This window comes from Phacochoerus africanus, chromosome 4 (genome assembly GCF_016906955.1).
Source record: "Phacochoerus africanus isolate WHEZ1 chromosome 4, ROS_Pafr_v1, whole genome shotgun sequence".
Lineage (NCBI taxonomy): Eukaryota > Metazoa > Chordata > Mammalia > Artiodactyla > Suidae > Phacochoerus > Phacochoerus africanus.
Genome location: NC_062547.1, coordinates 118,860,502 through 118,872,653, shown reverse-complemented (window position 1 = coordinate 118,872,653; position 12,152 = coordinate 118,860,502). Strand labels below are relative to the sequence as shown.

The following is a 12,152-nucleotide window of genomic DNA, read 5'->3' as shown; positions in this document are numbered from 1 at the left end:
ACTTTCAAGAAAATTTTGAAAACAAATTTCTTCCATCAAAATGTTCTGGCTCTGAAGATCTTCAAATACACTTGGCCCTTGAACAGTGAGAAGGTTAGGGACGCTTGCCCTCCTTGGAGTTGAAAATCCGAGTTTAACTTACAGTGGGTCCTCAGTATCTGCAAATTCAACCAACCATGGATTGTGTAGTACTGCAATATTTACTACCTGAAGAAGATCTGTGTATAAATGGACCCAGTAAGTTCAAACCCTTGTTGTTCAAAGGTCAGTTGTATTGTAGGGGGGTAGATAGAGGTCAGTTAAAACATCCTGATCCTAAAGAAGAGGGGAGAAGGTATGTGTGGTTTTGTGATAAGACCTGGGCTTAGGAACCCCAACTCCCTTTAGAGGGATTTGCTTATTCAGCTTATTCTTGTTCTTTGGTGGCTGGAAAGAAGGAAGTGGTGCATAAAACCCGTCATCAACAATGAGTCATCCCTGGGTTTAAATCTCCTTATTAGTGATGATGCCAAAGTGACTGCACACATATCAGAGACAGGAAGGGCAGCTCTGCCAAATCAAAATGATGAGAATTTAGAAAACTTAGGTGGAATGTAGAGTCAACGCGGTGACTACTAGAAGGTCACAATAACTTCCAGCCATACTTGTCTGCACCTGGAAGGAAACAGCTGTCCTGTTTCTTAAGAAATTTTCTTGGGGAGAAGTGAAGGTCTGCTTAGGACATGGTGGGGAATTGAGCCTTATGACTTGAAGCCAATCGTCCCCTCCAGCTGCTCTGCCCAAAGCAGAGACTATGGCAAGAATTTAAAGATCTCTCTCTTCCATGGGCCTTTATTTGATGAGATTCAATGAACACACCAGAAAGAACCAAAAAACAAAAAGGAAAGTGAAAACCTCTTCAAAACCTCATGTCAAATTGTCTAAGACATATAAAAGATCCTGGAGGGTTTCTTTTTTAAAAAACAAACAAACAAACAAACAAAAAACACTGAGGAATGGCTTTAGTCCACTTTATCAGGACTCCTACTTCTACTGGTAGAGGAAAAATAATCCTTAATTGCAAAGAAAGAAAGTGGGGATATAATCAGACTTTTTAAATACCAATAATTCTTTTTAATGTAAGCACTGGCTAATTTTTGGCTCTGGTTTGGAACGCCCCCTGATTGAGCTAACAGTATTGTGTTACTCCCCTTTAGGAGGCAAACTGTTAAACTCTGACAGCTGACTGAGTCGCCATATGACCCTAAGTCAAGACTCCTTGACACCTAGTAAATTTGATGCTGACAGAATTACTATGAAATGTTCTCATCCTAAGGTGGTGTGGATTAATTTTAAATGATTAACTTATCTTGCTCCCTGAATAAAATGCTTAAAATTAACTGTTGTGATTTTTAAATTGTTATAAAGTGGAAAACCTTTATGCACGTGTTGCTTTTGCTTTTACAGAATTATTGATGGGAAGGAAGAAACCTAAATACTCAAATCTGAAGTGACCTCATTTTGTTGAGGCAACCATGGTGGATATTGTCAAAATCTAGGTGTTAACAGGTCACTATCAGTAGAGAACCACTTCTCAGATAATAACCAATGTCCCTAGGAATGGGCAGATACTGTTCCCTATTTTAAAATAATTATGCCACAAAATGCAGTCATCCATACTCTAAATACTTTAAGGGCCAAAGAGTTGCCATAATTTTATAGAAATAGAAATGATGACAAGTGTGACAAATGAATGACTTTCATTTTAATATAAGACAAGAGATAATCTCACCGAGACTGTATTCTCTGCTTTACCTACAGATATAAAATGCTCGGTAGGGTAACTTTTTAACTGTTAAGTCAGTTACCTTCTCTGTCATAAAGGTGCAGATTCTTAGAAACTAGCTGGTACTGACAAAAAGCTAAGACATCACGATCTAATAATGTTATGCTCCTGCCACCTTCAACAAAAAGAACAAAACCATTTAGGCTTCATCGAAGTGGTTATCATGACATCCACAAGAAAACCTCAGGCCCTTAGCACATCCTCAAAAAGGGGAGGATAGAATAATAAGGAAAAAGTTAAGTAATTACAAACTTTATGGTTTCCTCTTGAAGGGTACTGAGTCTCTGTCTATTAGGCAATCCTATGATCTTATATTTCTAAAATCAGTATCTTGGGAAGAGGAAGAGAGCTTTGTCTCTTAAGCTCTAATATTAATTAAGTCTTGGTAATAGGGAAATTTCTACTTAATTTGTTTGCTCTACTACAATGGAATTTTTGTTCAGGCATTGTAGTATATAAAATCCACTTATTTTAGTATTTTCATAATCATCTATGTATAACACTGTTAACAAAACCAAAAACTTATTTTTTAAAAGCTTTGCATGATTGTCTTGGATTTACAATTTACATTTCAGGCGAAGAGAAGTTATTTTTTGATAAGACCATTTGTTTCTCTCTTAGAAATATTCTGGAAAACTCTCTCTGCTCATGATTTAACAATATATCTCTGCCCAAAGCATGGCAGATTAATGTCCTTGGCTCCCAGAAATATAACTCATGACATAATTTAAGCTATTTAAAAATTTTAAATTAGTTTCATTTTGAATTTTTACTAATGAAATGTGAACATCTAAGATGATTCCATGAAATAATTCATGAGTTTCATTAGCTTTATGAAGAAAACATGTAGTGCTAACTTCTTCATGTCTAGACTTTGGAAATGGGAAAGCTTTCTGGGTATTAGCATTCAGATCAACTGTATTTTACTTCAAAGCAAAAAAACCCCACATAAAGGTATAAAATCTATCAAAATTTCATAAACACAAGAACAAGAAAATTCAAATATAAAAGCACAAAGAATCATAGTACTTCAGAGATAATTTACAAAATATTTCAGATATACAAGAATGACCCTAGCTCTCCCAGGAGTGTTATGCATTGTATTTCTTTTGGCACTTTATTAAAGGGCAGAGAAACACAGAGATGACTCATGAGAAATGTGACAAAGTGCATTTCTCCTAAATATGTATTGTACAAGTCCAAGGGAGAATAGGCCAAAATAAAAAAAAAAAATTAAGAACAAGTCATAATGCTTAGAAAATCTAAGCGTGACAAATTGGACTTCCTGTTGTGGCTCAGCAGAAATGAATCTGACTAGTATCCATGAGGACATAGGTTTGATCCCTGGCCTTGACAGTGGGTTAAGGATCCAGCATTGCTGTGAGCTACGGTATAGGTCGCAGGCAACCTATACCGCATTGGATCCTTTGTGGCTGTGGCTGTGGCCGGCAGCTACAGCTCTGATGTCATGACCCCTAGTCTGGGAACATCCATATGCTGTGAATGTGGCCCTAAAAAAAACAAACAAAAAAAAAAAGGAAAAAAAATAAACATGACAAACTGGTATTTAAACTTCCTAAGATCAAAAGCAAAAAAAAAAAAAAAAAAAGTCTGACAAAATAGAAACACAGTTCATCTAAAGGAAAATAACCTTTTAAAAGGTTTAAAAAAACCCTGCTTCTTTTAGGAAACTGTATTTGTCAGCTACTCTCTGTACTAGTTTCTATGTAACCTCAATACATAGGCTTTTGATGCCCAGGAAATGTACACGGGGCTATGATCAATTCCCAGGGGCTCAACCCCGAAGACTGCTCTGTGGCCTGTCTCCATGGGGAACTGTTTGGCTGGGGGATAGAGACAGTAAAACTAGACAAAGTATTTCAACCAGGCAAGTCAGAGATCACTGACTCCTTCTATATGCAAGTGAACAACTGTTGACCGGGTCCAATAAAGAATGTCTGTTCCTTAAGAGGGAGGTGAAATGGAGCTTCTCAGCCAAAGGACAGAGGGACCTCTTTCACCATGAGCTTAGAGGGCAGTAGCGAAGTCACTGTAAATTTCGACCCATATAACATGTTTTGTGTCCCTATAGGTGAAAAGTGACTTGTAACATATTGTTTTTCTATTTCTTTTTAAGTTTATTTTTTTATTTTATGACTTATTTTTTCCATTATAGCTGATTTACCATGTTCTGTCACTCGCTACAGCAAAGTGACCCAGTCATATACATATATATAAAATCATATATATATACAGTCATATATACATATACATATATATATACACACACACATATATGTGTATATATATTCCTTTTCTCACATTATTCTCCAGCATGTTCCATCACAAGGAACTAGATATAGTTCCCTGTGCTATACAGCAGGATCTCATTGCTTATCCACTCCAAATGCAGTAGTTTATATTGTAACATATTAAAAAAAAAAAAAAAAAGGAGGATCACCAGTGAAACCTAAGCAAGGAATTAGTTCAAGGAACTAAATAAAAGATGTTTGCTGTGAGATGAGACTTTGAAGGAGCTTTCTTGAGACAGTAGGGACAGAGAATAAAAGTCAAGGGAAGATAAAAGTACCACAAGATCCAGGCAAGGGTAGCTTTAACCTTGGCTCTGATCCATGACAAATGAAGCAGTGTGCACAAACCCTGAGTCATACCTGATTCAAGAATAAAAGGGGGGGCATCTTGCCAAAAAGCAGCACCAAAGAGGTTGTTTCTAAAAAGCATGAAGGCAAATTACCAGTTCTCTTTTTATAAATAGCATCATTCATGTCCCTTGCGGGCTTGTTATGGGCCCTCCAAAAATACACCCATGCAAATTTTATCTCCCAAAGCATTCTGCTATATAATAAAATGCTATCTTTTGAGGAAAAAGTGATCCAATATTAAATATAAAGGACCATACCAATTGCAATGAAAAAAAAATCACTAAAATTCAGAAAACTCTGTTTTTCTTTTACAAACCAGCAAGGTTAAATTATGACCCCTTGACTGATTATATTTTCCACAAATGGTCATCTTGTTGCTAGTGGTACCCTTAAAATTGGCCCCCAGATTTTATTTTCACATCCAGCTCCCTTATCCCAGATCAGTTCTACTAAGGGGGAGAAGAATGTTCCCTCTCTATGTATGTCATGGGCACTCAGTCCTTCCAGCTGGTTCTGACTCTTGGAACAATCTTCCGAGGCAGCTGCTACAAGGGTACACGCTGCCCTGGCCACCATCCCAAGGGCCTCCCATGGAGAGCCTGTCTTTCTCCTGCCAACGTGGGGGCGGACACAGCAGAGGCACTGGGAAGTGATGCCTAACATCAGGCATTCTGGGAATTTCCTGCCTAAGGAGCTTCCAGTACTCGTTCACATCCTTCCAAGGTCAGAAACCAAACCAGCATTGGGGTACTGCTCTTTGCTATAACCCAGCTATAAAAAGCAGATAAGGAATGAAGAGAACCTAGGTCATTAAAACTGGTGCATCTAGAGGAAACTACCTCTGGCTTAGACATTTCAAAGTTCACACCATATGATAATACATTGATTTTAGACAACTTGCTAGCCTTCCATTTCATACAGTTAAGACACAGGGTACACACCCATCCCAGCCACATGGTAGTGAGTAAGGGGTGAGGGCTGTGTCCGAGCCTGCTAGGGGTCCCAGAAGAGGGGCACACCATCACAGGAAGCAAACCACACTCAAGAGTTCCATGGGGTCCTCCCAGCCCCAGCCTCACACCACTTTCCCACTTGACTCTGTCACTCCTGGCCCAGTGGCCTTGCACCCACATTCCAGGTCCCTATTTTTCTTACTCTCTTCAAATAAATCATTTCCTCTCCCTAGAATGTCCTTCTTTCCTCCCACTTTGCTTGGTTACCTGGCCTTTCCACCTCAGTTTAAAAGTCAACTTTCTAGGATTTATTTCTAGGAATAGATCCCATCCCTCCCCCTCAGCTCCCAAATATGATCAGAAGGCCTTACTTCCTCATATACGTGTCACAAATGTAATTAACAATCACTTGTTAATTGTTTTAAAATGTAGGTACTCCCTTGTAAGCTCCATGAAGGCAGAACAGAGAAAAATCCTTTTTTTTTTTTTTTCCTCTTTACTATATTTCCAGTTGCTAGGTCAGTGCCATAACTGGCACTCAACAGATGTTTGTAAAAATGGTAAATATTACCTAATTATATAATTGAAAAAAAATGTAATTCTTCAACTGTTCAACACATTTCAAGATAGCTGTTATGGTCCACAGGGTACGGAGGAGGAAAAGATAATTTGGAGAAGAGGATTTCACTCAAGTTTACCAGGCTAGCAGGAAATGGCAAAACCCAGACCTAAATAAAGACTATCCTGACTTTGAAGCCAAAGCTGCTAAGATCAGATGTGCTCATCAAATTAGCACATGGCACACAAAGAACAATCCAGCAGCACTAGTCCTCAATAGAGCATCATGATGACAAGAATTAGGATGGTTGATGTTCTCTCCCAACAGAGAAGTAAATTATTTATGCTGCCCTCCTGCTATTGGGAAATCCAGTAGCTTACAATGACTTATGTGTATGGATAGAATGGTGTAAGTACCTTCATGAGTGTTCATAAAAGAGATGGAAAGCAAAAAGACACTTACCATAATTCCAGTGAGCAAACAGACTCCTTTCCCACAGTATGTGTTGGGTACCATGTCACCATAACCAATGGAGAGAAAAGTTATGGATATCAACCACATTGCTCCAAGGAAGTTGCTTGTAACATCCTGTTGATCATGGTACCTGAAAAATAGCAAACAAAGCCAGTCCTTTATAATTAGAGCAAGGCTCCCAAGAGCAGTTTGATTGAATCTAGTAAATTTACTGTAAAGGGCTCTATTTAGAGGTTTGCAAAGCTCACCCTTATAAATGAAATTGAGGTCCTGCCTAAGCAATCTGAAAGACATCAGAATTTCTTCAACTTTAAAAATAATCAAAAAGAAACTGTAAAATGTGAAAATTGTGTTTCTCGCCAGTGCAAGGGGATTAACACACATTTATCTTTGAATTCTGCTCTGGCTTTGCTCACGTCACATCCTTCCTTGATGCTCACTGATGTGCCCAACTTGTGGGATAATATGCAGTGACCTGATCTCCCTCCTCACCTTTGAACCAGAAGGAGCTGTGGTGTTCCCTCTGCTACCTTTATTTCCTTAATGGACCAACTCTTAGTCATTCTTCAAAATCAATTCAGCTGGAAGCCTCTTTTCTCTATTTTTATCCCAGCCCCTCTCTGGGGCTCCCTCATTACCCTGTGAGTCCTCTATCACAGGACTGTATTGTCACTGTCTACCTGCAGGTCCTTCTAGCTGTCCTGCTAGAAGATGGAAAATGTATCTTTGATTGCACAGTCCACTTCCAGAACTGGAGCTTAATAAAAGTTAGAGCCTCATCAATTACACACCAAGAGTTTATAGTCAAAAAGAGGGAGGGGTTGTAATTTATACTGATTTCTCTATAAACTATCAAGTTTTTCTAATGAGAAGGAGGATTCAAAATCAGAAACAGTATCCTATAATGTTTTGCTTGAATTATCAGTATTAAACTGTAACCTTGACCCATCATGAGGTACTGCTATTTACCATGCAGGCCATACGAGTTGTCAACCTAGAGGGACTTGCCCTGGATGCGTGCTCTGTGTAGTCATGGGGCAGAGTGGCTCTCCTTGGGTCTCCCTCGCAGTCATATCAAACTCTCTCTCTCCACCAGAGGCATTCTTTGCTTTTTACCCAACTTCTGTTAAGGACCACCCTTTCTTCCCAGTTTTCAGATACCACTGAGGCTGCCTTTCCTTTCCTTATTGTTTGCTCTCCAAAGCATGCTGATAATTCCCTAGCTTGCATTCACTCAGCCCTGCCTTTCAACTCAACTACTTAACTATGTAGCCAAAGCTTTGAGGCAAAGAGGCTGCTCTGTGACCCAAGCCCCAGCACTGATCCTATATACAAACTTCACTGGGCCATTACATTCTCTGAGCATTTTTTTCCTCTTCTTCATTTCATGTCAAGGCTTCTGCATCTAGAGCCCAAAGTGCACAAACTTCATAGAGTACAAGCTTTCCTCTGCAATAATGTAGAGACCATGGATCTTACCTCTGTCTTTGGATACAGGAAGACTTACGCTCATCACTTTTCTACCTTTGTTTTCTTCCAAAGAAGAGAAAAGTGAAGAAATGCTATTTCTTGCTACCTGTGTCTAGGGAAAGGTAAATCCCTGGCTGGAGTGAGTGGAACCTCAGAGTAAGGAGGTGTGACGACATTACCGTATCTTGTGAAAGAAAAGGGAAAGGCATGCACATAGGCAGCCAGCCCTTATTGAGGGGAATCCCTGTAAGGCTCTGGTGGTGGAAAGGTTGCAACCTACCCCATCCTGCCTCAGGGAACTGCCACCATGACTTAGATACAGAGGCTCCTCTTTCTAGGACAGTTGGGTGGAGAGGCTGTGAGTGCCAAAAGGGAGGCCAAGATGTGTTCCTCATGTTACTCAGCCATAAAAAGAAGGAAATAATGCCATTTGCAGCCACATGGATGGATACTGAGATTCTCATTCTAAGTGAGGTAAATCAGAAAGAGAAAGACAAGCACCATATATCACTTATATGTGGACTCAAAAAAATGATACAAATGAACTTATTTACAAAACAGAAACAGACTCAGACAAAAAACAAACTTATGGTTACCAAAGGATGGGGTGGGGGAGGCACAAATTAGGAGTTCGGGATTAACAGATACACTTTACTATATAAAAATAGATAAATGATAAGGACCTATTTCATAACACAGGGAACTAGTCTGAAGAAGAATATATATATGTATGCATAACTGAATCACTTTGCTGTACATCTTAATTTAGCACAGCATCGTAAATCAACTATACTTCAATTAAAAATCAAAAGGTATATTCCTAGCTTTTCAGGAAGACGATGAGTGCATTTTTCCTGAGGAACTCTGTTAAATAATGTGTACCTAGGAGGAGGGGAATACAATCCACACTGGGGCTCAACTACAACAAGAGCTCCAAGGGTCTATGGACTGCCTGGGGAGCCTGGAATGCTGGGGTGATGAGGCTTCCATGGGAGGATGTAGTTTTTACTTTGAATATAAGCTGCAAATGATAACCCACTCATGATATCACGGCTCTCTATGAATAGCCCTTGTCAAGCCATCTCTTGAAACAAGGGAATACGTTACCCTCATGTGGGTGTGAGCTACACAAGAGAAGGGAGGCAAAAGCTTCTGGTCCTAGTCAATTTTTAATTGTGAGACAAAGTTTCTTCTTAATAAAGCATGATTTACACAAAGATCTTGTACACAGACGAGCCCTGATTCCCTGATGCATGTGAAACATTTGTTGAGCACTCACACTGTGTCCGCGCTTGACTTGCATTTTCTCATTTTACATTCATGTTCTAAGACATGGACAACCTTTTTAGCTGAAACAGCTATACTCTCCACCCCCTCTACAGCAACCAAATGTCCTCAATTACTAGCCACTTAGAAAATGTGACCGTGTCCAAGGGACATCCTCAAGTTATTGCCACATTGTGAGTGACCAGAACACATTTGCTAGGCACGTGTCACTCCTTTGGCAGGGCAACTGCCAAAAGGAATCTGAGATTTCATATCATCAGCAAAGGTCTTTAAGGGGCACCTTCACTGCTGGTGTCCACAGGACAACCTCCACAGCTTTGGTAAAGGTGAAAGTCTTTATAATGTGTTCTTCCTAAAGTGTTCTTGATCTGTTTTTTAAAGTTTGGAGCAGTAAATAAATGACTTTGAAAGTTACAATGAAAAGCATTCACTGGGCCACGTAAGCAAGCTGACTCCCCTTCAGTTGTTTACCTTTAACGCATATACAAGTGTTAAATACACAAATGTCTCCCGTCCTCATCCAACTCTGCCAGACGCTTCAAGTATTATCCCATTACATCATTGAGTCAACGTCTGTTGTATTCTGTGAACATTATATTGGATCAGACACTGCACTCCTGTATTTAAGGGCCTAATTAGAAATGAATATCTTGGAGGAGTTCCCATTGTGCTCAGAGGGTTGAGAACCTAACTAGAATCCATGAGGATGCGGGTTCAATCCCTGGCCTCACTCAGTGGGTTAAGGATCTGGCATTGCCACGAGCTGAGATGCGACTAAGATCTGGCATTGCCATGGCTGGGGTACAGGCCAGCAGCTACAGCTCCGATAAAACCCCTAGCCTAAGAACTTCCATATGTTGCAGGTATGGCTCTAAAAAGCAAAAAAATAAAAGAAAAAGGGGAAAAAAAAATCTTGGGAGTTCCCTGGTGGCACAATTGGTTAAGGATCTGGTATTGTCATTGAAGTGGCTCAGACTGCTGTTGTGGGCCAGATTTGATCCTTGGCCCAGAAATTTCCATGTGCTGCAAGCACAGCCAAGAAAAAGTTAAATATCTTTCCAGGAGTTGGTAATAGGGCTTGGGATTCAATGGTACATTATCTTGTTTGCTTATGAAATAATAAATCTGCCTGAAAAATAGCTCAGAATGGAAAAATAACATTTCATACTAATGTTTATGTTATGTTCAGGCATATTTAGTTGCAAATAGTCAAGAAGAGGAAGGTAATTAGGGACCATATTAGAGAGATAATATTAGGATAAATAAGATTTCTTTCTTGGCACTAGAGACATATATTAGACATAGCAACAGGACAATATTATCGCTCAGAATACTGCCAGGTTTTGGTTTTATACCAGATTCACACCATTATGAATGATTAATATATACAATTTAAATGGTTAAAAAATTTCAAAGCACTTCTCTCTCTCCTTTTTTTAATGGCCATACCTGTGGCATATGGAAGTTCCCAGGCCAGGAACTGAATTGGAACTGCAGACGGGGCCTATGCCATAGCCACAGCAACACTGAATCCACTGAGTGAGGCTAGGGATCAAACCCGCATCTTCAGAGAGACAATGTCGGGTCCGTAACCACTTAGGCACAATGGGAAGTCCTCAAAACACTTCTTATAAAAAAAGCTCATTTCACAAATATACTCAAACAGTTCGAACCTTCTTCTCCCCACAGAAAAATAGTCTAGGAAAGACATGAAGAAATGACTCATATGGCAAATTTCAAATGCTAGCCAATATGAATGCTTATTTGATTAAAAATATATTCAGTAAGATTAAAACTAGTACAAGGAATGCCTGATGATCTTAAGGTTTTAAAATATGGACTTTAGGGTTTGGAGAGAGGACTTCTTTTACATCACTGTGTGCTCCGGAGACTTAAAGATTTAGCGATCAGCTTCCAAAGTTTTAAAAGAAGTAAAATGTTCCTTTTGTTTGTTTGTTTGTTTCTATTTATTTCTTCATTCCTGACTGTGGGTCTATCACTATTTCTTAAATCACAAATATGACAGCTTTTCACAGTATTTGTTCAAACTCACCAGGGTGGTCTCTCCAAGGGGATTACTGAATTCTTCCCTCTCAATGAGGCAGCTTTGCCCATCATTCCTGCCTCTCCCTCAACACCTTTCAATAAGCAACAGAAACTCTGGCCATAGCAATGGCTGGCAGTTAGGATGTCCTCTTTCCCAGCTCTGTCTCTATGAGTCCATTTGCTGCTGCCTAAAAACCACCCTACTCTACCTTCCTAGGTCTGATAAGTACTTTGAGAATCTCCTCATAGCCCTACTTTTCCAGACCACATAGCTATTTTTTTTTTTTTTTTTTACCATGGGACTCCAGGCTGGACCACAGGTGCTTTCTCTGTATCCTAGAAGCCTCTTGTAGATCTCCCTCATGCCATCAGTCAATGTCAACATAGGTCATAAGACATATAATGTGTACTTTGCTCATCAAACATGCCCCTAGAATCTAAATTATAAAGAATCTGCGGAAAAAGATTATGACTTACTCATTGTTTTATCTTTGCTTAGAAGAATATAGCAGGGAATTGGTGATTATTTAATTAATATGACAATAAAAACTTTTTTTCTCAAACTGACTTGCCCTTGGTCACATGCTAGGCCTTCCCCACTGAATATACAGAGATACGAAAAGGAACTGAAATGAGGCTTCCCCATCAATCAACATGAATCAGACTTGTCATATTATGTTCCATGATCTGTATGCAACTTATAAGTTATTTTTATACTTGTGGAAATAATTCAACAATGGACTTTACAGCTGAGAAACTATGTTCATTAATCCTCTTCTGTTAAACATAGTATTAACACTATGAATGGCAAAAATGGTTCATTTCCAGCTCTGACCTCAAATGTTAGCCTTAGTTTTAAAGTGAAAAGTATTATT

The 12,152-nt window shown here is 39.3% G+C and overlaps 1 protein-coding gene across 3 annotated transcripts in view; it reads right to left on the bottom strand.

The window, feature by feature from the left end:
• The window catches only part of KCNN2 (potassium calcium-activated channel subfamily N member 2), a 432,831-nt gene that overhangs the window by 27,336 nt on the left and 393,343 nt on the right, over positions 1 to 12,152 (bottom strand). For all 3 annotated transcript variants that reach the window (XM_047778437.1, XM_047778439.1, XM_047778438.1), the window contains one exon: positions 6,463 to 6,604. In XM_047778437.1, the coding sequence (XP_047634393.1) occupies positions 6,463 to 6,604 (142 nt within the window). The remainder of the gene's footprint in view (positions 1 to 6,462; positions 6,605 to 12,152) is intronic.